Source organism: Anarrhichthys ocellatus, unplaced genomic scaffold, assembly GCF_004355925.1.
Source record: "Anarrhichthys ocellatus isolate YVR2014 unplaced genomic scaffold, GSC_Weel_1.0 scaffold18, whole genome shotgun sequence".
NCBI classification, from domain to species: Eukaryota; Metazoa; Chordata; class Actinopteri; order Perciformes; family Anarhichadidae; genus Anarrhichthys; species Anarrhichthys ocellatus.
The window spans coordinates 3,710,715-3,737,557 of record NW_022280048.1 but is presented as its reverse complement, the minus strand read 5'-3'; the positions used below and the strand labels follow the sequence as shown (position 1 = coordinate 3,737,557).

Genomic DNA, 26,843 nt, shown 5'->3' with positions numbered 1-26,843 from the left:
CAGTTTAACATTGAGTAATTCACCAAAAGAGACAGTCACACATTATATTTTTCAGAGATTATTCTCTTCATGCGATCATGTCATTTGTGTATTATTAGTATTCAAGAGTGCATTGAGGTGTTGTATACATGCTTTAAAAAGCATGCCCACTGCTGGCATAAACTACTTGTGGTGCATTTAGGTTATATGAGCACGCAGTTTATTCTGCGTTTACTTTACACAGACATTTGTATCCAATAAAAAGATCTGTAAGTCTGTATGAATTTAGGTGTGTATGCAGTATAGGTTCAGTTTTGTGACTTACTCAAAATACACTGCTAGCTTATTAAAATGAAAGCCTGGTGTTGCCGAATAATTTAAGAATATCAGAATATTATAAATGTTTCATGTTCATATTCGAATAGGACATTTAGGCAAATGTTTGGATAAATCATGGGGGTTCAATGAATGAAAAAAACCCTTATCCTTTATCCATATTTTTGTTTGATTGATTTTGAATAATTGCGTCAGCTAGCCCTGCAGTTTAAAAATTTGAAAGAAATTTGAAAACAAATTGAAATCGACAGAAACTGGAGGCATGTGCACACATGCAACCATTGGCACTCTACTCACTCTATATCGTTCTATCAGCGGTAAAAAAAAAAAAAAACAATAATTACGTTTTTCATTTAGCTTGTGATGTGGTCCTCCAAAAACAAAAATCTGGGTGTGAAAAAGCTGACTCACTCACTCGCGTTTAACGTTATCTGTCGGGAGCTGAGATATCACAAGATATCAGGGACTACCAGAGCTGGGAGCTTGTAAGGGGAGACGCGCTATCTCCTTCACCAGTGCACCAACATGGTGCGATAACATCTAGCAGACAGCCTATGGCGCAGATATTCTGACCATTAGTGATCCGTGTCCTTTAAGTATAATGTTGGGTCGCAACATTCATCCATGTGAAAAGCTTGTGTTGGGCATGTTCATCTGTCCTCTCCCCATACTGAAGGGTTAGGGCCTGCTGATCATTTGTCATCTGCCATTGATGCAGTCTTATTCTCCCACACAATCCAGGGAATAATGTATTCTTATGATATTATCATCGACTCTCAGCAGGCTATCATTGAGAGAGAAAATGGTTATTATTGTAATGAGAGCGTTGTTGGAGGGTGGAGATATTTTTTATTTCTTTTTTATTCTTATTAATTATTTCCCGTTACAGCTCCTTGGGCAGCCAGTGTCACCATCATTATACATCTTGGGAAAAAAACTTCCTTTGGACCCTTTTAATTGTCAATGATAAAGCATTAATGTCGTTATTTAAAGTTCTGGTTTTACCTGTAAAACCCGTGTCTCTTCTCATACGTAGAAAAATAATTTGTTTTATAATTCATTAAAAGTGATTATTATTATTTTATTTTATTTTATTTTCATAATCATAGTTTTGTACTTTCTTTACATAATACTGAAGTGCATGTGGAGTGAATTGAAAAGGCTGCTCATAGGTTTCTCGTGAAGCTGACGTCACACGTCTCTTAATGGGCAATAGGCTGAGCTTTAAGAGGTGCGCTCATTACAGCGTTTCTCCCGGACTGAGAGCTCATCAGAGGGAAAATGGGACACACATGACAAGGCTGAGCGCACTGATAGCATGTCATCGTTATTTTGTTCTACTTTAGACACCACTCGGGATACATCGCAGTGTGGGTAGGCTGGGTTTTTTTTCTGCGCGAACCCGTAAATTCGCACACTTCAGATGGGCCCGCGATGAACCTATAATTTTGTAAGAGAAATGCTGTTTTTTCAACAGTCAACCTCTCGTTCGGAGCTGTCGGCCACATGTGGATTGTTGCCTCGTGGAAAGGAAGAGCTGCATTTAATCTCACGGATGGTGATGTGATTTTTCCGATTCATTTGGATACATTTGGATACCCGGGATCATACCCAAGCAAGTCAACACCGAGGTGACTGGGACGTTGGAGAAAGAGAATCAACAGAGTGTTATATTTCCCTCACGCTGGGCTGGGAATAACTCCGGACAATGCTTCAGTGTTCCAGCTGTGAAAAGCCTATTCTTGATAGGTTTTTGCTGAAAGTTTTGGACAGACCATGGCACATCAAATGTGTCCAGTGCTGCGAATGCAAATGCACTTTGTCAGATAAGTGTTTTTCACGAGAAGGGAGACTGTATTGTAAGAACGACTTCTTTAGGTAAGCATCCAAAGTGTTTGTGGTTTAGCATTCACAACAACAAAATAAATATAAATAAAACTGCTGTCAAATGTATTTTTTTAGCTGATAAAAAAGAAACGCAAGGTAAAAAAAACCCCGCTCAAAATAAAGAAAAATGGATGTTGATCAAACGCTGATGGGGCCTGTTGTATTAAAACCACTGGACTGTGTTCTTCCAGGGGTTCCATAAACACCGAGGGAGCTGGTACTTTGTGTAAATGTTGCAGATGTCAGTTTTTTGTTTATTAGAATTTTCTTTTGTAAAAAAAATCTTTATTTAAGAAAAAACAACATGTTTTGTCTATAGTAGGCCTGTTAGGCTATAATATAGCTGATATTCTACAAGCTACAATGAATTTACACTCATACTGGGGTTATTATATCATCTATTTGTTTTCAGATTAGGCTTTCGATATTAGATATTATTTCTGAAATGAATTGAATACATTACAAGGCTGAATTTTGTTTGTGGACTATTGTCCTCTGATAGAAATGAATCAGTGTTGTGAACCCATCATTAATTTACTTCAACATAAGTAAAAACAAAAAAAAAGCCATCTCAGTCATTACTCTACAACATATGTATGCTGCTGAAACTTGTCCATGACTGTTGCTCTCCCTCTTCAACAGGACGTTTGGGACCAAGTGTGACGGTTGCGCCCAAGGGATTTTACCCAGTGATCTTGTCCGCAGGGCCAAGAGCAAAGTGTTTCACCTGAACTGTTTCACGTGTGTGATGTGTAACAAACAGCTTTCCACCGGAGAGGAACTGTACATCCTGGACGAATTCAAGTTTGTTTGTAAGGAGGACTATCAGAATAACAATGGAAAAGACACAATCCTCTTTTCAGGTGATTAATCAAGACATTCAGAAAGTTGTTTAATGTTTTGAAATTATTTTTAATAAATTATTGTTGTTATTGTTATTTTCATTATTATTATTATTACTAGTATTAATAGTATTAGCAGCAGCAGATTTTCCGGTATAATTCTTCAAAAAAATTATTTATAGTGATACCCTCAAAGTGGGCTATTCCGAATATCGATGATAATATAATATATTATAATGAACATATTTGGAATTGGTGCTATGTTAATAACTCACTTTAGAAATGCCACTGTTTTCCTGGAGGGTTTTGCGGGAATGATTTAGATTCTCAGACCCATGTGCTAACACACAGCGTATCAAATTCTCATGGCAGTCACGACGTGCAGCGACCCGAGTCTCTCTCCAGACTCCCAGGACCCGCAGGACGACGGGAAGGACTCGGAAACGGGACATTTATCCGATAAAGACAACAACAACGAGAATGACGAGCAGAGCACCGTCGGGAAACGACGCGGGCCTCGGACCACCATAAAAGCCAAGCAGCTGGAGATCCTAAAAGCGGCTTTCGCGGCCACGCCGAAACCCACCCGACACATCAGGGAGCAGCTGTCACGGGAGACCGGTCTCACCATGAGAGTCATCCAGGTAAAAGGAAGAAAAAAGAAAACAAAAAGTTGACAACGAGAGTGATTTTTGCTGATCCATCTTCATTCATTATAGGACGCATCAGTTCCACCCACAGTCAGTGTTTTAACAGGTTACATGGTGCCTCGAGGTCTAACACAACAGAGAATAGTCAGTCTAGCCTAAACGCCCTGAAAAGCTTTTATGGACACAAAAAACGGTTGTGATTTGGGACTACGTTTGGGCACACTCTTAGGGGTTTGGTCCTAAATGCTCTGCAGATTTTTTTTTAAAATATATATATATATATTTTTTATTTTTTTTATTTTTTTCAAACAGGGTTTCCAAACCAATTTGATCCATAATCTGTACTCCCATTGCGCTCCTAAAACCCTTAAAAGCAGGACTCACTTAGCTTCTTGTCCTTGTGGACATTTTTAAAAGGCTCCCCTGATGCAATTTCCTGTTGGATTGACGCTTCGTTAGCGACATCGAAATGCTTAAAGATAAATTGTGTTTCAGTCGGCTAAATGGCCATCAGTTCACGTTCACTTTTGACGCATTTTCAAAAACTCCTTATTCGAACTTCTAGACAACCTAATAATGTGATATTTCGACCTGAACCATATTTCCATTTTTATGGCGAGAAGTGCAAGCAAATACTTTTAAGGAACTTACTCATTTCGATCTTTATATTATCCAAATATACAGTTTGTTAAGCAACGAGAAACCCGTTAAAAACGTTACTGTGACGCTCACAGGGCCCTGCAAGGCAGAAACGGGTACAAGGGGACGTCTTTTCTTGTTGTTTGTCCTTTTTGCTTTCCTGCTTGTGTCACTCACGCTGCTTACTTCATCTTTTTGTTTTGTGTCCGAAAGGTTTGGTTCCAAAACCGGAGGTCCAAAGAGAGACGCATGAAGCAGCTGAGCTCTCTGGGCGGCCGGAGACACGTGTTTTTCCGCGGCCAGAGGAGGATGAGGGCGCTGGGAGAGAGGCTGGAGGCAGAGGAGCTTGGACACTTCTCTTATTATGGAGGTGAGCTGTATGTTTTGGGGATGTAGGGTAGATAATTCCCTTGGAAATTAAAAAAGTATTTTGATGAACTTGACTAATATCAATCAAATATGCTTCTTCAGATTTATGTAGTGACTATAATGTAATCAATCTATCTTCTATTTATTTCTGTTGAGTCTGTTGAATTCACTAAAAACTGAAGAACAAAATATTTTTTACAAAAAATCAATTTTTAGTGTGTATTTCTTTTCCTCTAAATTCTGATACATTCTGTCCCAATATTTATATGCATGCAGACTATCCTGGTGAATACTATGGCTCAGGAGGGAATTATGAGTACTACCAAGGCCCACCGTCATCCCATGCTCAGACTCCTGCAGACTTGGGCTTTGTGCCCTCCTCTGTCCCTGCTGGCACCCCGTTAGGAGCAATGGACCACCACCATCCAGGGCACCACTGTCCCGGAGAGGTGCACTGTTTCTCTGACACAGTCTCTCACCATCCTGCGGACTCACCCAGTCCAGAGCCCAATATGCCGGGCTCAATGCACAGCATCTCCAGTGAGATGTGTGGCCCCAGCACACCCTACACGACTGTGTCCCTCAGTGACAACGGATACACCAACCAGCTGTCACAACCCTCCTCAGAAATGAGCGAAGGCACTGTCTGGTAAACTGGCCGAGACCCAACTACAAGGCACACTTAGATTTTGAAGGCAATTCAACTTCAAATATTTTTTTGATTCTTTATTTAAATACACTAATTTATTTATTTATTAATTATTTATTTATTTATAATTTTTTATTTATCTGCTTGTATTTTTGTTAAGCTCTATTTAACTATTTATAAATCTCTATATTTGTATGTCGGTATGTTCATTGACTAGCCAATCAATAGATTGTTTTAATACATTACATACATTAATACATTTGCAGTGCTGGGCCTCATTGATCAAGCAATAAACAAACATATTTATATGCTGCAGAATCTGGTTGTTTTTTTTTGCCACATATTTTGATGCAAGTGTCCATGAAATGTTAATATCAAGGTGCATGACAGCATTTTTTAAAATCACCTTTCAGTGTTTAAAGCATACTGACAAACAGCCCCCTCCATCCATGAGTTCATGTGTAATACAAGATTTTATCATTTAATAGCAGACTATGATTGTGATGTTCAATACATTTGACCAAATACCTCTCTCAGGACTGTGGAAACATTGGTTTTTTTCCTATTTATTTCTTAGTCATTTACCTTTTCGATTATTTCATTGCCAACACATATTTGCCTTCAAAGGGATATCTTTATTCATCTGAAAATTTGATATGTAACAGAAAATGATTTGAGTCCCACAGAATGATGGACAAGTGTAGAGAACAGTCAACTGTTTACTTAAAGCTCCAGTATTCAGATGTTTGAATATCAGCATTGTATAAAACCGATGGACAGACCGTTTAATGCAAACCAACCAAACTTTTGTAGCCGTTCTATTTCACTCACTGTTCTAGTTCGTACTATGTCCTCATTAAAAAAAGTTTTAAAAAAAACAGAGAATACTAATAAACCGTTGCCAATGCATGGCAAAATCCTGCACCTTTAGTTGTCAGACCCAACGTTTTTTAAGTGTTCACTTCCTCTCCTAATTATCTGAGCATGTTTTTCTATAGTGAAAACAGTCACTTGCAGCTCAGTTAGCCGAACAGCCGAGAATCAAAATGTTTTTTTGTCTTAGTGGATCAAAATGTCATATCACTCACATTGATGGTCTCACACACTGCCAGCAGCAGCAATGTTGTTTTTATGAGACATACTTGATTGTTCCAATTAAGTTTATGAGACCGATGTTTACGACCATTCACTGTATAATAAAACACATATTGATCATTTTTATTTGTTAATTTTTTTTTTTGGGGGGCGGGGGGGGGGGGGTATAGTACTAGTTCTTTCAAGTATGGGGGATACTTGACTTTTTAAATGTGTAATGAACAGGGCTTTGTTGAGATTAAATAGGGGATCAATTAAGGAAGCAACTTCATTTCCAAACAGTGTTGGAACTTTCATTATCATCCTCGTGTTCTGATGAAACCAGTCGCAGTACTTAGTAGTTATCTAAATAAATATATATACATACATACATATACTATTAATTATTCCTAATTCAATGTATTCACATACATTTTGTTTCCTTCTATTGAGAGCACCTTTAACAATGTTTAGCTGTGTTTAATTGCTGCAACATTTAGTATATTGCATTGTTACAGATTGCTAAATGGTAGCTCTTTACCCGTAACTTTTATAATGCAAAAATCTTGACAAGGAGATTTAGGATTTTTCAAATTAATTTCATGGAGAGGTTCTCTTAAAAAAAAAAAAAAGAAGAGCGGTCTGCTGCAGCACAGTCAACAAAGCTAGAGCTGCTCTTTGTGGTGTTACTGACAGTGTTGGCTAATCCAGACGAAACATCTAGCCAGCAATCAATGAACTTTCAAATCCAGGAGCAATTGGTCAGCATTCTTTTCGGATCACTTTGCAAATGTTAGTGAGCTGTCGGGTTTATAGAGTGGGTGATGTCTGCTCGGTACTGTGAGTGAAGAACACAACACCACGGATGTTTCAATGCCATTTGTTTGCCTGTTTGCTTCTTGATATATCCGATGAGGTCACGGTGGTGTTCATAAACACTAAGAGCAAACAACAACATCATCATTCTATTATAAGAGACCTTTCAGAGACAAATATATAAATTATAAAGTTATTAAGCACATAATATACTGCATGTATGTTTACATTCTGAAAAGGGCCTTTTTAATATATCTGTTAATTGTCCATAAGCTTGCATGAAATAAAAAGTAATTTCTGCTGATAGTGAAGAAGAAGATGATGACTGACTGGATATTTTAGAGTCAGGGAAAGATGAGAGCAGCAGCACAAAGGAGGACGGGACGAACACTGAATATTGAACCACACTGGGCAGCGAAGCAGGGGGCTGAAGGAGCAGATCAGTGAAGCGGTTTGGGGGAGGGGCAGGAGAGACACTAACCAGGAACTGCTGGACAACATAGATGTGGATCCGTTATTTCTCACATTTGTTTGTATTGGGATGTTTTTAAGATTCACTTTGGGCTTGATATCTCATCAGTTGGTCACAAGATCAAAACTGATGTTGGAAAAGCAAGCTGATACCTTTCAACGAAGCCAGCAAAGTTCTCAATAACACAACCTTAATGAACACATTGTTTTTTGTTATTGTCAACGAATCCACTGAAAAGACCAAAACCAAAAAGTTATTCCATCTCATACTCCCCATCTTCCTTAACCTGCTCATTGTTGTTTTTAAAAAATAGCTCAATTCGACTTTGGCACTTTAGTTTTCATAAAACATTACTCAAATTAGAGTAAATAGGGTATTTCAACAGTAGAAATGCCATCGAGGGCTGAACTCCACCAGGTGTGTCTGCAACGACCACTGCTCTGTTGTGTGGTTGAATGAACACAACCCACAAATGGCTAACCCCCCCCGTCTAGACACTGATGGGGATGTAAGGCATTGTAACATACCATTCAAACTCACAAACAAGAATCATGGCCGTTCAAACCAATAAAAGCGAGCCGCAGCGGCCGAGAGGTACAGCAGTGTGTGTATGGTAGGTCTGTTAGCTGTTAGCCAAACACAACGTCCGTTCTGTTAGCTGCTTAACAAACACACCGCAAACTGGTATCCCTCCACTGTGGGTGCAGAGTAGCGGATGGGCGATCGGAGATGCATTCTGTGTTATCACTGGTGGCCCCTATACCTAAACAGGCAATGAAAGGTGTTTTGAGAAAGTTGATTAACCGCAACCATGAGAGGTCCCTGAGCATGCAGCCATAACTGGCCACCCAAAGCATCCTGCAGTTTGCTGCAGCACAATGCAAGAGTAGCATGGACAGACACAGAGGTGCACAGTCACTCACTCACTCACTCACGTATGCACGCGACCGATCGCATGATCCTCCTGGCGGAGATAACTACAGCGCCTGTGTTCATGTTGATGAAGGAATATGGCACCCAGCGTTGCTCATTGATGTGTTTTAACAATGGAGCTCTCGGGCACAAAGGAATAAAGATATATCCGGCATTACACAGTCAATATTTGCTGAAAGATTCATTGTTGTTTTGGTCTTTCCATGGGATTTGTTGACACTAAGAAAAATATAGATATCATCAGACTCACCTTTTATGTAGTTAGACCCTAACCTCCCCTGGAAATAAGATCATTTTGCTGTTCAAAGACAAATTCCACAAATGGAGTCGCAGTTAGATACAAACTTTCTGGGGCCAGCTGCTAATGGAGGAAAAGCTTGAGGCAACATTTCCTTCATCAGCTGGTGGTTGTTACTCCAGACAGTCCCATCCCGCTCCGGGATTAGTATCTGTTCCACATGGCTTCATTTCACAGTGCATTTCTACGTTACATCGTCCTTTCTCAAAAGCTGATTGAAGTTTGAAAGCACTGGGGAGCAGCAGTTGTTTTGATTTGAGGCACAGTAATGTACGTCCGTTTTGATGCTGATTCAACTGTAACTGTGGGAATCAGAGGAAATGAGTAGATCATATACATGATACATCATCAAGTGAAAGTGAGCATTTCTTGTCCCAGAGTGGTTGTTCGGCAGCCACCTCAAGTTCTCACAGAGGTTGGAATTATGAGTTGGAGTAATTCCTAAGAAGAGTGATTGAGCGATGCAGTAACTCAACAATAAAAATAGACAAGTCGAGATGTCTATTTCTCATATCTCAGTTTAACGCCACCGCATTTCTTCTAACATAACATTCTTGGTTGTCACTGTGTTGTCCACCTCATTAAGTTAAAGGTGCATAGCAAGGAGTAAATTAATGAATATATACAGCATATATATCATCCAATTATATCAAATCTCTTTTCAGATAACGTTGATGGATACCCAAAGACCACTATAGCTATACTAAAAGAAGACTTTTAAATAAACATATAAATATTCATAAAAATACAATCATTTATTGAAGGTTTTAAATGGGGTCATGTTCTGTTAATTAAGGCCGACCACTTTCAAATTTTTGGAGGTAATGCTATGTTGTTAATCAAGGTAATCCCTGTTTATCTGAGCAAAATGCCACGATTAAGAGGGAGATTTGCATGTCAAACACGAGGCCAGCGAATCAATTAAAGTCTAGTGATTATGGTGACTGTAGGACAAACCACGCACAATATCTGTCCTCTGAGATGTGACATGTAGTACATATGTTTGTGCTTCTGCAGAACAAATTGAACCGTGTCCAAAAGTATGTACATATTTTGTATTTTGTAAATATTACACACCCAAATCTGAGAGTTCCTGTCAAACAAGTAGTGGATTTAGTCTTTTCACTTCTGGGTGAACAGCCGAGTGCTCATCACTACCACTTGGACACTTTGACTGCTCGCATACGCTGCACTTGACTTGGCTGAAAGCTACTTGCAGTTAGTCCCTTCATGGTTTCTTTTCACCAAACATGACACTGATCTTAGAGTGAGCTCGGTTTGTTGGATACTGTGCGTTTGCAGTCTGTAGTCAGGTGTTAGATTTCGTTTCACTCAATTTGTTTTGGAAAAGTGAGCATAATGCATAAAAGCTCTTCATATAAAGACTTTTTATAACCATTTTGTCACTCCTCATCATGATGTAGTGTGGGAAAATGTCAACTATCTTTCAGGGGAGAGTCCATTAGGGCACCACACTAATGGACTCCGACTTCAATGGAATTGAGTAAAAGAAGAAGCGCATCCTGTGCCCCATTCTCCTGGGTTGCTTCTGAGAAAGGGAGGAAGTAAATCTTGAATGCAAGTAAACGCCGTTAAACATTACAACTGGACAGAGATTTTGATTGGATAATACTTTATTGTAATGTGACATAGAAATCCTTTTCATTTTCTAATCTAAATCTTATTTGAACTAAGATTTGGCCTTTTTGTCGTTGCTGTTTCCTTTGAGTCACTTGCAAAATGTGGCCCCGCTTTTGCTAATTTGACTCTTTCTTCAAATTTCGCTGTAGGCTTGGTAGTCCACTTTCTGCATGAAAATCATTCACACATACAATTTTATAATCAATGCCCACAGTAATAGGATTCCTCTGGCCATGGGCAATTAATACAGTTTTTCCCTTTTTTCTCTCTCTCTGCGCTGATCTCCAAGCTACGAGACACTGGCTTCTCCTCATTTACATATTTATTGCATTGGACTCAAATCTGGCGAGTGATTGATGTGGAGCCTGCCTCCTGAATTTTTAGCGGCCCATTATTATGAAAGAGAGGGAGGGGGGCTGCAGCGCGTCAGTGTACTTTTGATTAAAGTTGAAGAGGACAGAATCATGAGTGTTCCTCACCTACTTTCTTTTCCTGCAGTGCTTAATCTGCAAGGCCAAGTGCTGAGAAGATTTCAGCATGTTATAGCTACTGACAAGTCATTCACTCGCACAAGCCAAGGCAGAGATAGGCTTGTTAAGATTTTAATCAGCGTTTCACTTGCTGTTCATTTTTAGAGAGATGCATTAAAATGTGACATGTTCTGAATTATTCTATATGATCTGCCCTTGCAAAGTTAGGTGTTATTATTAATTATCAACATACATGTTTTTGATAATTTCAAATGCATGATTTGGAAATTGGCAAACAGCTGCCAATTGTGTTGCGATAACTTGCTAACATAATTAGATGTTCATCACTACCAGTCTGTGAAATCGACTACTCGTGATCTTGTTTTCGACAAAAGACGTCAAAAGCCAAATAACAGCACGCAAAATAATGGCCTGAAATATCCTGCAGTATGGAGGCACGAGGAGGTATTTGGTCCCCAGCTGGTTTGACACAATGCTACACATTCTCCGCTGAATTCCTTCACATCTCTTTGTGTGCTGTAATTGTGGTTCGTGGGGACACTGAGACAAAGACATGACAAAGACACATTGAAGATTGCCGCTTCTCTCCTTTCTAATCAAGCGTTCAAATGTTCAAGTGTGAAAAGGCTCGGCGCTGCAAAACGTCTGTGTGCATGCGTCTGTGTGCATGCGTCTGTGTAATGGGGTTGACGACCAGGGTGGCGACAGTTGTGGAGAGGGGGGGGGGTTCATGAGCTATAGTGTTTCTGCCAGGTCCACACCTCCACCTCCTCTGCTTTGTACTCCCATTTCTCTGAGCCACCAGGAGAAACGCACCACATATCGATTCAGTGTTTGATCAAGTGCTGCAGGTGTCTTCTCCAGTGTCAAAAGTTTGTTTTAAGCTTTTTACAGCACTAAGTGAAGAGCTTCATTAAAAGCACATTCATCTGAAACGTAGGCCTTTTTTTGCAGCCAAAGCTAGATCAGAAGCCAGTCAGTCAATACATTACAGAGAAGAAGCAGCTTTTGCAGCAGTATGACCATGCTCAGCAATACTGATGTCTCCCTTCCACAGTCTTTACTTTTCTCCACCACCACCACTCTTCTGGAGTGACAGCTTCTCGATAACTTAAAAACGTCTTCATCAGTCTGATTTAAATGTTTCAAACCAACGCTGTCAGATGGAACTACTGTATGTGATGTTGTCAAGCACAATGATTTCCCTGGTTGGCTGCCTTTGTCCTTCTGAGCCAGAGGACACTGGTCACAAATAAACCCTTCCGCAGGCCCTATGAGAAGCAGCCGACCAACATTTCCATAGGGAGTTGGCTTTCCACGCTCTGCTGATATGCCTGTAATGCATGCATTTTAATGTGGCGCACCTCTCAAACAGCACTGCTGCTGGACTGACGTTTGCAATCAGCTCAACTGTTTTAGTCAGCATCTCTGTGCATACTATAACTTCTTATGAGTATGCTGGCGAGATTATGAATCCCACTGCTTGTCTTGGCAGGACCAGCCCTGCGTAGCTGGTTGAGGCAGAGACGGTTGGTTAAGGTTAGGCATTGACCTCGAGTAGTTAGGGTCAGGCTCCAAGATGGCTGTGGCCAAAACGCCGAACTCGAGGCTTCAAAACCGAAGTCCACAAACCAGTGGGTGACATCACGGCGATTACGTCCACTTCTCATACAGTCTATGGTACTGTAAATGCCATGCTCACCATCTTTGTTAGCTAGCATGCAAGCATTTTGTTAGTTAGGCCTATACAGCTGAGGCTGATGGGAATGTCCATTTTTTTGCCATGCCCTGGAGCCATGCCGCTTTTACTGAGATGCAGTGCCTTCTTGTTGGCCCGGCCTTGTCCATTCTTACAGCATCATGACACGCGGGCCTGTCACTGCTCCTCTAATTTCCATACCAGTCAATGACCCACAGTAATAACTGTGATATATGGCCAAAGACGTAGCACCTTGCTTGCTGACCTTTCCCACAATCCCATACTGGGCAACCTTCACCACCACCACACCACACCCCACCCCACCCCTCGCCTTCCTCAAACATCCCTCCATCCCCCATTCCCCCCCATCCCTGCATCTCGTCGCTGGCTCGATTTACGCGGCTCGCCACACTCCAGTGGCTCCATGAATGTTAATGTCGGGGTGGTGGTGGTGGTGAGCGGGGGTGGTGGTGGCTGTATGGTACAGGGAGCAGTTTCACCTGGTCTGCAATGCACAGCTGAGGAGCTTTTTGCATATTATTGTTCATATTGGTGGAGCTATGTTTCTCTGATGTTGCAGTAAAAACAGTCTGCTGCATGAGCAGCAGTATTAGGACAAATAGCAACTTAATTATTGTGTACTCGACTATAGCACAATATTGATTTCTTCCTGACGATGAAAAGCAGGCTATTGAGGAGAGTTTTGCTGGTGGATGTGTTTATTATTAAAATAAAAACTGTATTTTTGAATGAAGTCAAGACTAAAATATTTAGTCGGTGCTGAGCTTTTAACGTAAAGTCCTCTGTTTTGTTCTGGTGCCTTCTCCCTCTTCTGTCTGTTTGTCTGCCTGTGAGTTAGCCCTCCTCTTCTGTTGTCCCGATGCTCGGTTAGTCAGGCCAATGTTTACCAAGCCCTGACAGAATGAGAATGTATGCATTATGGGGCCGATGATCACAGGGTGTTGTAATCTTTGACCCCTGTGGCACGTTCCAAACGCAGATTGAAGATTAAGCCTCTCATGCAGCTGGCTGACAGGCTGCCTCCCTGCCCCTGGAGAGATTCACGACTAGAACAGCGACGCTGGCCTCTCTTGCATTCAAGATACAATACGTCATTCATTTTAATTCTTGATCTATAGATGGAAATTGCTTTTCAGAAATTCGGTTTGCCCTTCATCATTTAAGTCTTTCAGACATTATAAATCATGAAAGCCTTGACATGCATAGTGGAATCTGAAGCACCACCGTCATAAAACTGTATGCAAACAAAGCCATCAGTATGACAACAGTGTTTTACTTCCCATTAGAGAATCAGCTTGAAGACCAACTAGACTGGGAGTCTGTTTGATCAAACTGTATTGCAGCATGTTCTGGGTACTAAATGTAATGTATCTGCTTCACCATGTGAAGTAAGTTGATAGTAGGCTTTGGATATGTGGATATAAATCATCTGTATTTAACAATTCTAACCACATGATATAATAACTTTTGATTTATGACCTTGTAATGAGTTTAATTAAGAATGTATAATAAGTAGCATCTAAACTTACTTCACAGATTTACAGGCATTTGAAGACTTGTGGAAAATATACTTAAGTACAATAAAAACTGTGTTTTAAACTAGAACTTGTTTCATAGGAATACTTAAATACAGCTTAAGTTGTTGTAAAATTACTTTATTTTTACTTAATAATGATCAAATATTCACTGATAAAAGGTTGTGCTGAAAGTAAACCTTACCTTAGCGCAAGCTAATTTACTTATTGAAAATGCACTTTGGCAATGTATTTCAAAATGCTCAATTTGAGTTATAGAACTATAATGTTAATAAACTTTGTAGTAGTCCACTAAAAACATTTGACTAAAAAGATAGGCTACTTTAACATGGTTACAAGAAATATAGATATACCCGTAAAACATAAGAGGTTGCCTTGATGTGACAGATGCAGGCTTATGAACCAGAGGTCGTCTGTTTCTATCCAGGATTGAAAAATCTCCCAAAAGTTATTTAACTCATAAGTCACATATGAAAAGTGTCTTACTGTGGCTGGCCTGCATACTTTCTGATATGGTAGTAATGTTAAAAAAAAAAAAAAAAAAAAAAAAAAGGCAGGCAGGCGGAGATGAGCTCTCCAGAATCCTCAGCCTGGAGAGAATGAGAACAGCTGGGGCCTGGCACTCCCTCTGTGTCGGTCGACTCTTTGTCACGGGCAAAAGACTCTTGTTTTCAGGCAGTAATCAGACAGCCCTGGGGCTCTGTAAAGACCCTGTTCTCTTTTCATCTCAACTGTTGCATACACCCTGCTAATTGGAATCCTGCAACTGGGTCACGGGCATTGTCTCTCAAGTGCTGTCAAGTCATTGAGATGGGTGAATGTGGAATTATGGTGGCCTCAGATGCATGATTGAGTCTTCCCTCTGCACTATCTTAATGCGTACATTTCAATCTTATCGTAGACACTGATTTTCTTCTTTTTTTTTCTCCCACGATTAATATTTCTTGCTGTTCCCTGCTCCATTTTGGTCACAGTTCTGCCTGAAAGCAGCCTTCACTGGGGCTCGGCAATCGGAAAGTAAAAATATAGATTTTGCATATCAGCTTAGTTCTATTCCCTAAAAGTAGGTATTTCATTGGACCAATAGAAGGCAGACAAAACCTTTCAAGACTTGATGTAAATCAATGTATTATATTATAAATCAACACTCCTGATCCACATTGTAAATAAAAAAAAAAGGACAACATGAAGCCGTTTCATGCCAGTTTCACCTAACCCGTTCCCTCCACCCCAGTGGTTGAGGCGGAACCTGATTCTGCATTTTGTCTGTGATTAGAAGGAGAATTAGCCAGCCTAGCATGGGCACCACAAATGAGCAAAACCCTCTGGGAGACCACAGAGACCAAGCAAAGGCACATTTCCAATTATACCACCAAATGACTCATTTTCTTACTGGGCCACTTATAATTGTGGTGGGTATTGGGTGCATGCAACTCAATTTGTCTTACATATTTGTTGGTGGGATGGTAAAAGAATTGACAGAGCCAAGGGAATGAAATGAAAGAACGAGGCAAAATAAAAAAAAAAGAAAGGAGGAAGGATGAAATAGATCCCTCAATGTTTGTTTGATCTGCTTCATCCTCCTTAATACCGTTGAAGTTTAAAAGGCGGGAAGAAAATGCCACTTTAATCATCTGTGGATTGAGGAATGGGAAGACTATCATTTTCGAGTAATCAGAAAACGTCTCTCCAGAGTAATAGACTTTGTTCTGACTGCTGAAATTAATGAGGCTTCCAGTGATGTGACTATCTGTCCTGAGGATCATCAATATACCAAAATAATTGACAAATTAAATTACTTCAAATTCTTAAAAACTTGTTTTGTGAAAACTGCCTTACTTAAAAAAAGAAACAGTTACGTTTTTGCACACACACACACACACTTCAAACTAAGTTGGGTAAGCTTTATTAAATTTGCAGACACAGTTAGAGCTCATCACTGTCAATTGTTCTCCATCCTTGAATAGGAAACAACCAGTTACTTATAAAGCAACTGGAATACATGTCAACACAGTCACATAAAAAGGCACAGCACTGAACACAGAGCCGTTTCACATTGCTGACGTTGCATTTCCTGCAGAGCGTACGACATGCTGACCTAAAGTATTGAAATCAACATCATGGTGCCATTTTCTGAATAGTATATGTTCTCTGGTCTCATACAGTTGGCCCAGTCTGCCTGTCTATTTGTAACAAACTCAAGTAGAGAGGTAATATGCAATAATATGCAACAGTTTTCCAAAGAATTAATATTAAAAACAAGTCACATTTCATATACATACGGAACCTTTAAATAGAACAGTTAGTGTGGATTACAGTGAAAATTAGACACCACATTTTATAGAACATGTAAATCCAGTAAACAGTAGCCTTTGTTTTTTCACAAACATTTAATGATTTAGAAATCCAATTAGCACAAATTCAAAAATATTTCTGTAGTTAAAAAAAAAAAATTAAATAAATTGTTTTAGGAGCAACTACTTGGACTTTTTTTGTCCCGGAAAAAAAGTAACCCAAGGGAGAACAGACTTTTCTTTCGAAACAAGAACGCTATTATCCACTCGTCGTACAGTTATTAATGCTCATTTGAGCGATTATCATCTCTGTATTCATTACTTTTTGTAAGACTTTATGTGTATGGATGTATGCAAGATGCACCAGTTAAAACTGCAGGTTTGATTCTGGGTGCAAATGTGTGTGGGAACCGTAAGCAGTAAAGTGCATCTAGAGCAGCATGCGTGTACTGCGCGAACAGAAGGGACAGCTGTGGTTTTATTGTGAGGCGAGCTGCCCGTCGCTCGCTGCAGGGTAACTGTGAAACAGTCGGGGTCTAAAAGGGACCTCGTCCCCCGCTTCCTGCTGGGCTCTCCTGTCCAGCTCTGTTGTAGTGTTCCCCGTCTTTGTTCAGTAACTAAGTGCTCCCTACTTAGGAGCGGCAAACCCCCTTTCGAGCTAATGCCCCTAGCAATGTGTTGTCATTGTCGACTTGGTCATCAAAACACTTGTGAATCTTAACAAGCATATGTCACAAACCATGGTGCATTTTAATATGACAAAACATTCTAAATGTATTGTTGTATCATGGAAGCATCTACATCCACTTGGGCCAACTGTGTAAACCCCAAACAAATTATTACATATTAGTCAAAAGATATTTCCTGCGACATTTTTCAATTGCACTTGAATGCAAATTATACAGATTCACAAGACAATTTACAAAAATGTCATAATTGACGTCTGTCATCTGAACTCTTGCTGAGTGAGAATCATAGCCAACGATTCATCAGTAACCTGGCAGCTGCCAAGGCCCATCATGTTGGCTTCCTCCAGCCTCGGTTTCCAGCCCCGGTCTCGGGTCAGGAGCAGGTCTGGCTGAGCCGGGCTCCCATTTGGCTGCGGCTGCGGCCTGAGCTGATCTTCAGCCAGGCAGGGGGGAGGAGAGGCCGGGCTCCCACTAGGAGGAGGCCGACGTCTCCATTGTGGACAGGATGCGCACCACCTCAGCTCTCTGTGTGGGCGATATGTGCTGGGTCATGTGCACGATAGAATCCATGGCAACCTCTGGATTGGCTTGGACGAGGCTGAAAACAAAAGGAAGACATCGCAATCATGAAAGGAAGGCTGGATTTCATGTGTTAGCCAGGTGGGGGTGATGACCGTATAACTCTTCCCTGCACTGTTTAGAATTATCACCTGCGTATCTGCTTGAGGATGTGATCTCGGCAGATGTACTTGATGTTCTCGTCGACGATGGACCGTGCGCCCTCTTCTTCAGCTAGCTGCCTCTCCAGCCATACCACCACCTCTTCATTGTCATCCCACAGATAGGCCTGTATAATGCAAGAGGCGGGTGTTACAGGAGAGAAGATGAATAACTACTCGCAAGATTCAAAAGTAAGTAAATTGGGTCTAGACATCACACAATTGGGAATTAAAGGAAACAATTAAAACTCAAATACCGTATATGAATGGATAAAACATATACAATATTATTAATCAGCAAATAAATATCAACAACAACAAAAGAGATGGACAGGCGCAAAGTGGGGGACCCGATGTCGCGTTGACTGGACCCGATAGGAAAAATTAGTATTCATGAGTGCCGGCATCTCTGATCCCAAACAAAGCCAGGCTGGAGGGCTTAGCAAAGATTTGGGGGCTGAGGGGTTTAATGGGCTCTTGCCTTTTTTTATGAACAGTCCTGCTTGAGGTCCGCAAGTACATTTAATGCCCTTATTAATCATTTTTAATCTGTTTGCTTTTAATTAAGAAACAGCGTGTTGCTCTCCTATCTGCACGTGCCAGGGCTGTGATTAATTGTGGCTTAAGACAGCCAGTCCTGATTGGGATAATATATTAGCTAACAAGAAGGCCACTTCTGAGGGAGATCTCAAATGCTGGGCCCGGCTTCCTGTCGCCCCTGTGGCTGGTTGCTCTGAGCACCGAGACTGGGCCGGAAGGAACGGCGTTCGTGTGTCTCTGAGGGATGTTTATTTCCGTTGACTATCAAGTTTATCAGACCATCTGTATTTCAACACGATGATTTAACAGGAAAGCCGACTGCCTCTTTTATCTGGTGCAGCTTGAAGGGAAGGAATGGGAGCTTCAGGATAAAAAGAATCAGCCTCTGTAATCACTCCCAGAGGCTAAGAGGGTGTTTACTTGAGCATCTACACACTTACCTGGAATGGACAAATTGCAGCCAGTATGAAATTCTGAACTGGAGTTAAAAGACTCTCTCGATCATTCATCTCCCAGAGGACTGAATATGATGACTTTGGATACGAGTAGATACCTGAACTATATGGAATCTAGAAATACATTTGTAAAAATGACAAGTCTAAGCGCATATGTTGCTCATGCTTTAGCACAAGTCATCTGCGTTGGTGTGAAACAGATTTAAGGCATTGGAGAGAAGAAGAAAAAATAAGCAATTTCCAGATGTCTGTTCAGTTGTGAGGCTGTGTATCTAGGAAATGCTGAAACAAGATACTGTAGTATTCTATACAGGTTTTTTTGCCCACGTTCTCATCACATCTCTCAGCTTTTACTTTGACTTGGTTATTAAAATGCATGATTTGCATTACATGACTTTAGGAGTATTTACAGGGTATTTTTGACCTTTTCTAAAACTCTAAAGAACCACAAACTGACCACTGAAATGAAGCTGTGCTTGCTAACTTTGATTGCCATAGAGTCACATGTTAGACATACATCTGTTTAGAATCTGTGCAAGCTGAATAAATCATCATCATTTATGTATGCTGTCAACTTTCAGTTAAATTCTAAATCTAGCTCACGTATACTATGTAAGTCTATGAGATATTAACTACGGTTTCCTACATCTTCCGCTCAAAGTCCCTGAATAATGAGAGACAAAGAGACAAAGCCTATAAGTAATGTGGTGGGTTTTTACCTTGACGGCCCCCTCGGCCTCCACAAACCAGCGGCGCAGCATTGCCTGGATCTGGCCGTTTGTCAGCTCGTTGTTGGCCGCTTGGATCTTCCTCATCACAGTGTCCTCCAGCAGCAGACGCCGCAGGCGCCAGTAGAAGAACTGACGGGACGTTTGCCAATCAAGGATATCCTGAGATAAGCCAAAAAGAAATAATAGTGTAAATGCAACTATATAATTAGAAGCTACTGTCGCCTACGTTTGGCAATTTATTAAATGTCAACATACAAGTCAGTGTATTTCATTCTTTGTGATTTTGAAAAGGGGAGTATGAATAATTTTCTGCCTGTCTCAACCAATCCCTTGGGATGTCACAATGACATAGAACTCATTAAGGAAATCCAAATACCTGGCAGGAAAGGTCTGTGCTGTACATTTGGCTTGATTTAAGTATTTTCTATCACATAATCTCAGGCCGTTTATGTGTGGATTCATGAAAATTGTATGTGGGAATCTTTTCATTTTGTCGTGGATTTACGGATGTAACACTGTTGATTAGGTTAATGTACGTTACAGAAACGTGTCGTTCTGTAAATGAAGAGTTCATCGCAGTGGACCGACGATGTGAGGATTTTAGAAGCTACGATCACTGATTTCTCTGCAGATGTACTCGAGTTGAACATGCAGACCACTGCAGTTGGTAAGTCTTTCCAGTCCATACTGCGTGCACAAAATAATACACTGCTCACACGGCCAGAGGGGTCTTTCACAGACGGATGGCAGTCAAAGTGAGTGTGTGTGTAAGATGGGAATGGGAAGGCCCATGATGAGATGGGGGGGGGCTCGCCTGAGGCTGCTCTGTGGTTTCTAAAGGTGATTGACCAGGGTCATCACAAGATAATTACGAGTCTCACAGCCTAGTGAGACCAAACATTATTCACCAGGCACGTGCAGGTACAGCAGCTAGACTGATACTCCCCTGTGGGCTTCCCCCCCGACATACGGCACACTTGCACTGTAGCAAATACAAGGCTGCAAGAAGTGCTCACCGTTATGACGCCCTTCTCTTGCATGCGACCTGGGGTGTCGTGGAGGTCTGCAAACTGCACAGCCACCTGGTGGTAGATTGGCAGGAGGAACTCCTCGCGCTGCTTCAGTTTGGTCTCCAGCTCTTTACGATCAGGGGGACTCAGCTCTGGCGTTCCTGTTGGAAAACAATACTGTAAAATACTGCTGTCGGGTCATTTGCCAAGAACCGACTGCAATAAGCCTGCAGTTTTTTTTATTACGAGCAGAGTTTATGGACATGGAAACACAGTTGATGCTAATAGGCACAGGAAATGCAGTGTATGAGGGACTGAGTTTAGGTGTGAAGGCCAAGAATTCTATCCTCACATCGTCCTATAGCTGGCCTCCCCTTATAGTCCCATTACCATCAAATCGGGTTCTACATGAGCATGCAGCGGTGAATTAACTCCTGCTAACAGCATTTTGTTTTAGAGCTTCCCCACAACCCCTGGGCTGCTGTCACCAAAGACTGATTTCTGTCAATTCCAATCTGTAATCTCTCAAACCATCCGCGGCAAACCCTCCATTCCACCAGTTCGCCCACAGCGCCAAGCCCCACACAGCATTGGACCACAGTTGCTCTGAGCCCAAGAGGAAAATCAATAGGCTGTGCGGGAGAGACAGGAGAGCTGGTGATTGATCTGAGCAGGCTGTGATTGACACGTCTCCCAAGGGAGTGCAGTGAAGATGATACAATCAACGCCAAATAAAGAGCGACAGTGAAAGCACACATGCTCCCACCTGATATATTGCTCATTTTCTGAAATGAGGACAAGGCCGAGGGGGACAAAGACGCCAGTAAAAGGGCTATAATTAGAATTGAAATGGAGGACTCACCCAGTTTTTCAGCCAAGCTTGTGTAGATTGGATCCACTCTTCTCATGGTCTTTACCAGGTCCTTCCTCCTGAATTTGATCTCCACTGTTCCTTCAGGCTCCAAAACACCACCACTGGAGACAAGAATGATTCAAGTGAACAAAAGTGGTTTGATAAAGATGATACTCACTCTTCCCCTTATTTCCAGTCCAACTCACCGGCTGTCCTTGTCAGCGTACATCTCCATGTGACGCGGGTTGATGGTGGGATCTATAACCACCCAGGATCCTCCCCTCAGCTCAGCATGGGGTGGAATATAAACCAGCACCGGCTGCTTGTACTCCCTCAGCCCGTCCACAATGTAGGCCCCAAACTTCAGCACCTGGTCGTACATATCTAACAAAAGGAGAATTTTATGACACTGAATGAATGGGTTTAACTCCAGATTGACCGATTACAACGCAAGCTGAAGTACCTTTCATTCCCCCAGAAAAGCCCCTCCAGTTGGCAAACACTATAAGAGGCAGACCCTCTCTGTTAAAGTCCTTTATGGCTTGGGCTGTTTTGAAAGCAGAATCTGGGAACCACACCTGTCCCGCCTGCTGGATGATCTAAATATACAAATCAGAAAATCAGCATCAGCGGCTGTGTCTGCGAGTGTCGAAATACTTGCCAGTTCACGCTTCAGTACATGCGCTCCTCTTACCTTTGCATCAGAGTCCAAATTGGCCGGATCGGCTGGGATCGACAGCTCCACTGACCTGGTTTCCACGGCGACCACCCCCGTCGGTATCCCGCCCAGTCTGTGGAGAGAGAGGCCGTTCAGCGCTGACATCTACACAACACCTCCACTACGTTTGTAGTGCAAACAAATTCATTACTGGCAGTGTGTCATCGGGGTTTAGTGCTCTGCTGGGAGGACTTACCTGGCTCGGCCCACCACCACACTCTGAGCCCAGGGCTGCATGATCTCCATGAAGGAGCCCTGGTCAAAAAAGCCAGTCTGCCAGGAACCCTTTGGAGCTGTATACAGAGAGTAGCGAGTGCAGAATGGTGAAAAAAAAAAAAAAGGGTGTCAGAGGAAAGACCGTGGACTTGATGATTGCAAATTGGAAATGCAGCTGAATCAATCTTTTTCCATAGCGTTCTCAAAAACTCTGGCTTCAGTCCTCCTGCAGTCCGAGGTTGTGTATTTCTTTCCTCAAGAGTCGAATCCTGGCAGCAAACCATGATGGATGACTGCAGGAGGAGGCTTATTCAGCTCTTTTTCTGCATGCACACCCCGAGGAACATGCCCAGCCTGTGAGGTTACCATTCAATTAAGCCTCGCCTCTCATCACTACCAGAGACGTTGACTGGCTTCCCACACGGTCCCCCAATCTCTCTTCTCTCCCAAGCTGTAATAACACTGATGTGGAACCTGCTCAGTCCTGACCCGCAGTGTAAAACATGCTGGATCACCGATTGTTGCCTTGAGAAGCATGATGCCAGGCTTCGCCGTTTCTCAATAGTCTCTCTAGTAATGGATTACTTCAACCTTTAACCCAGAGGATATTAGGATTAAATGATGAATATTGTATATGAATAATATACTTTACAAATAACACACAACAAATGGGAGTGTGGCTCTTTAACACTGCTGATGAAGCATTTTGAATAAAAACTGATTAGTAGAGGAAATGAGCAAAAGTGAACGTATATAAATCATCATCGCAGTTACAACCAGGATGCTATGTACGTCAATGCAACTTTCAGCGCAACTCAGTATTTGATGTAGCCATTTCTGGGGCAGTGAACGGCTGTAGGGCTGAATGTACAGTATTAATGTAGGGCTGCAACTAGCAATTGTTTTCATTATAGATTAATTAGATGATTCATTAATAATTAACGTTAAACATTTAGTCTATGAAATGGTGAAAAGTGTCTTTTGTCCAATCAACAATCAGAAATGTCCTAACGATGGACAAGCTTGACAAGCAAATACTTTTGCAAAATTCACTCATGTGAGAGGAATACGGATAAGGTATATCGTTGTGGTAATATTTAAAGATGACAAAAATCAAATACTTCCATAACATTTACCTACTGCTTACCTCCATTTACATCACAAAACAACCACCTGAAGAGTATCTACCAGAACAGTTTCCATTAAAAGATTTCTCTGGACACTCACTCTGGCTGGGACGTCCTGCTAGCATCCAGCGAGGGTCATACGGAGCCTTTGTAGGCACAAAGTCCACCAGCCGATCTATGGGATCCTTGGCATTGAGGATTGGCACTGGACTAGATTTAGACTGAAGAAAGGAAGTTGTTTTTAATTCACGACGACAACAACTACACAGCTCTAAACATTTGGATACGTTCATTTATAACACTGATATGAGATGCAGCATCCCAAGATTACCATGGGCATGTAGGATAGCCACTCCAGAAGCGCGAAGACTCCCTCAAAGTCATCACAAACAGTACTGTGGGTCACACCGTTGTTGTGCATGATTTGAATGCCGCCAAGTTGGTTGTTCGATGTGTACACTTCTCTTCCCAGCACCTGAGATGTGAAAAAAAAAAGAAGTGTGTGGATTTTACATCATGGGGGGGAAAGATAAAATGATAAAAACAACACTTTTTTGCTGAATCCCAGACATTTCATTTTTGGCTTTTTAGGCATGTACACAAAAACAAGACTTTTAGCTGTACATCACACGGAGGTCATGTACAGAGGCACTGCTCTTGAAACCTACTTGAAAACAGGAGCACCCCTCTTCTGCCCAAATTAATTCAGTGTGGATTCACCCTTTAGAAGGCCTCCTCTCTCTACACATTGCCATCTACCAGTTAGTGATAGAGGCTGTTGTTGCATCAGGGTTGGTTCGGAGATGGAAGCCACCAAACTATTTGCCTTCAAAACTGCCCCTATGCCAACCTGAAGCCATAAAATCTCACTCCCAGCCCACCCTATTTTCATAAGCGGGCTAGAACAGGTGGCGAGGCCCTGACATGGTTCCATAAAAATCAGAGAGGAGCTCAATCCCTGGCCTCCGCTCTCACCTTTTCAGCCATCATTTACTTTCTTTATTACCATTAATGGTTATGTATTTGGCTACAAATCTAGGGCACTCTCCTAAAGCTGTCAGGAAAGCCTGCGGCCCCAGGAAACATTGCAGTCACCTTGACATACACAAAACCCCTATGCCTCCGGCCATCGGCGGCTTCATTAGGATTCCACAGCAGAGAGAAGAGAGCGGGATACAGGAGGAGGAACCGAGAGGGATGACTGGGAGGAAGAAAATGAGGGGCCAATGGGATGTAACAGCTCACTGGGGTATTTATGCTCGTAGTTACTATCCACTCCCCATGAAAATATGAGAGCTTTCCAGCAGTTAATGGAATGATGATCTCTGGGTGGCAGCCTCCTGCTCTCCATTAAGTTTCAGCTAATAGCCAGGAAACCAGATGATAAACAGGGAGAAAACCACTACTCTTTTTCTTGCTGGTGAAGTCAGTGCCATTTTAAAATAAACACAACAGATATTTTGCAATACATCACCTGCGCATTGCTGACACTTTGTCAGTAAACATCACTCTGGCTCTACCCCCCCAAAAATAGGGGTAAACAGTCGGGCCATCGAAAAACAATTGAGCTCCCCAGCAAATAGGTATGCCATCATGGGGCCATTTGCATGATTTGTCGTGTTGCAATCTGTCATCTAATTTGAAATGGAGTCATCTTAATTCCCTGACAAGGACAGAGAATGGAACGCAAGACAAGAGGAGGTAGTGGAGCGTGAGGGCATACACACACACACACACGCACACCAACTGGATGCAGAAAACAATCTGCCTCAGCAAAACTTTTCCTTTTGATTAAAAACAAATGATATGGGTGTCCTGCACCGCAGCCTCCGGCATGTCACTCTATTTCTATGCAAATACGACTTCATGGTTCACTTTCAATTATTCCACTGTGAGTGGCAGGCAGGCCTGTGGCTGGGATCGGAGCGGGAATCCTGGTAGAACAGAACGAGGCAGGAGGAGGCCTGGTCGCCCAGTTGGAACGGCGCCAAAGCACATTTTTCTGATTTATTTTCTTTGATGCATAAAGAAACATTAACCCCGTCATTAAATAGTATAGAATCTGCAGTTTCTATATAAATATAATTTAAACATTATTGAAAAAAAGATCGCACATGTACACAGCTCGCTTCCAGATCAGTTTGCTCCTCTTCCAATATTATCTAAACAACTGAAAATTATAGTATTTATAGTGAATTCCTCATTAAAGTGTAGATGCATCAGTTGCGTGAATTTAGACATAACTCATTTTATGCTTTTTCAGTATTGCAGTGCACACAATCACACAACAGCATCATGTTTTCTTTTGTGTCGTCCTGAGATATGCATTTAGATAGTAGCTACTGTTACCTTGTTGAGTGCCGCCGCTCCAGTAAGGATAATGTGAGAGTTGTCCACTTGAATGGTTCTCTGTCCAAGCCTCACCAGATAGGCCCCAATCCCTATGGCTCTGCATGTGACCTATAGGTCAAGACAATCACGTTACGGCTTGCGAGCTAATCAACTCTAGAGCAAGTCCTCGTTCGCCCCAAATTGTACAGCTTAAAGCTGAGGAGGTGGCTACATGGTATGCATGTGTTTTGTTGTACACAAGTGAGCCCACTTCAGTCTCACCAGGTTCATGGTGATGATCTCCTCATAAGCCAGAGAGGATTCTCCAGCAATCATTCCTGACCCTTTCAGATTCTCCACACCCAACCCTTCATCTTTTCCAATGATGTCAGTGATCTTGTACCTGCATGGCAACACATATATTCATTTAAAGCCAGAGGTGACCCTCCAGTAGCTTTCCCTTCCTTTGTCACCTCTGCTGTAGTCTCCTGGGCTTTAAACCTTAAAGACGTGAACACTTTTGACACTACAGCATCTTGAATATTCATTTGCTCACATACAAAGTTATGTACTAATACGTAATCAAAAAAATTAAAAAAGACGTACCTGGATTCTCCCTCATCCTCCACATGTTCACAATGCACAGAGTTCAGGGCTGAGACTTTCTTGTAATCCTGAGGTGTGAGGTAGAGATACTTGAATCCCTGCGAAGGCAAATAAAAAAAAGACTGCTTCGTTATGATAGACCATGATACAGATTCAATATACAAACGCATAAATCTTTTGAAAGAAAAGACGAGGGAAAGCTACAACCGGGATTCAAATACCA

At 41.7% G+C, this 26,843-nt stretch overlaps 2 protein-coding genes across 8 annotated transcripts in view; one reads left to right on the top strand and one right to left on the bottom strand.

Annotated features, from left to right (window-relative positions):
* The first annotated feature begins 1,604 nt into the window (after positions 1 to 1,604).
* LOC116389052 (LIM/homeobox protein Lhx1-like) lies at positions 1,605 to 5,465 on the top strand. Its single transcript, XM_031857453.1, has 5 exons — positions 1,605 to 2,193; positions 2,845 to 3,065; positions 3,417 to 3,688; positions 4,547 to 4,703; positions 4,979 to 5,465. Exons 1-5 carry the CDS (start codon positions 2,024 to 2,026, stop codon positions 5,353 to 5,355), a joined length of 1,197 nt encoding a protein of 398 aa, XP_031713313.1. The 5' UTR covers positions 1,605 to 2,023; the 3' UTR covers positions 5,356 to 5,465.
* A 10,756-nt stretch (positions 5,466 to 16,221) lies between these two features.
* Positions 16,222 to 26,843, bottom strand: part of acaca (acetyl-CoA carboxylase alpha) — a 29,764-nt gene continuing 19,142 nt past the window's right edge. For all 7 annotated transcript variants that reach the window (XM_031857026.1, XM_031857028.1, XM_031857030.1 and 4 more), the window contains 14 exons: positions 26,621 to 26,718; positions 26,297 to 26,417; positions 26,033 to 26,143; positions 24,015 to 24,158; positions 23,784 to 23,904; positions 22,537 to 22,633; positions 22,317 to 22,413; positions 22,086 to 22,221; positions 21,829 to 22,006; positions 21,632 to 21,744; positions 20,776 to 20,930; positions 19,748 to 19,918; positions 18,025 to 18,161; positions 16,222 to 17,912 (listed from right to left, as the gene is read on the bottom strand). In XM_031857026.1, coding sequence (XP_031712886.1) covers positions 17,786 to 17,912; positions 18,025 to 18,161; positions 19,748 to 19,918; positions 20,776 to 20,930; positions 21,632 to 21,744; positions 21,829 to 22,006; positions 22,086 to 22,221; positions 22,317 to 22,413; positions 22,537 to 22,633; positions 23,784 to 23,904; positions 24,015 to 24,158; positions 26,033 to 26,143; positions 26,297 to 26,417; positions 26,621 to 26,718 — 1,806 coding nt within the window. In that variant the 3' untranslated portion in view covers positions 16,222 to 17,785. The remainder of the gene's footprint in view (positions 17,913 to 18,024; positions 18,162 to 19,747; positions 19,919 to 20,775; positions 20,931 to 21,631; positions 21,745 to 21,828; positions 22,007 to 22,085; positions 22,222 to 22,316; positions 22,414 to 22,536; positions 22,634 to 23,783; positions 23,905 to 24,014; positions 24,159 to 26,032; positions 26,144 to 26,296; positions 26,418 to 26,620; positions 26,719 to 26,843) is intronic.

Bases quoted from the DNA above. Each gene is read 5' to 3' on its own strand.
- LOC116389052 (XM_031857453.1), top strand. From the start codon at position 2,024: ATGCTTCAGTGTTCCAGCTGTGAAAAGCCTATTCTTGATAGGTTTTTG. The intron at 3,066-3,416 runs GTGATTAATCAA...TTCTCATGGCAG, and splicing joins AGACACAATCCTCTTTTCAG to TCACGACGTGCAGCGACCCG. The intron at 4,704-4,978 runs GTGAGCTGTATG...ATATGCATGCAG, and splicing joins ACACTTCTCTTATTATGGAG to ACTATCCTGGTGAATACTAT.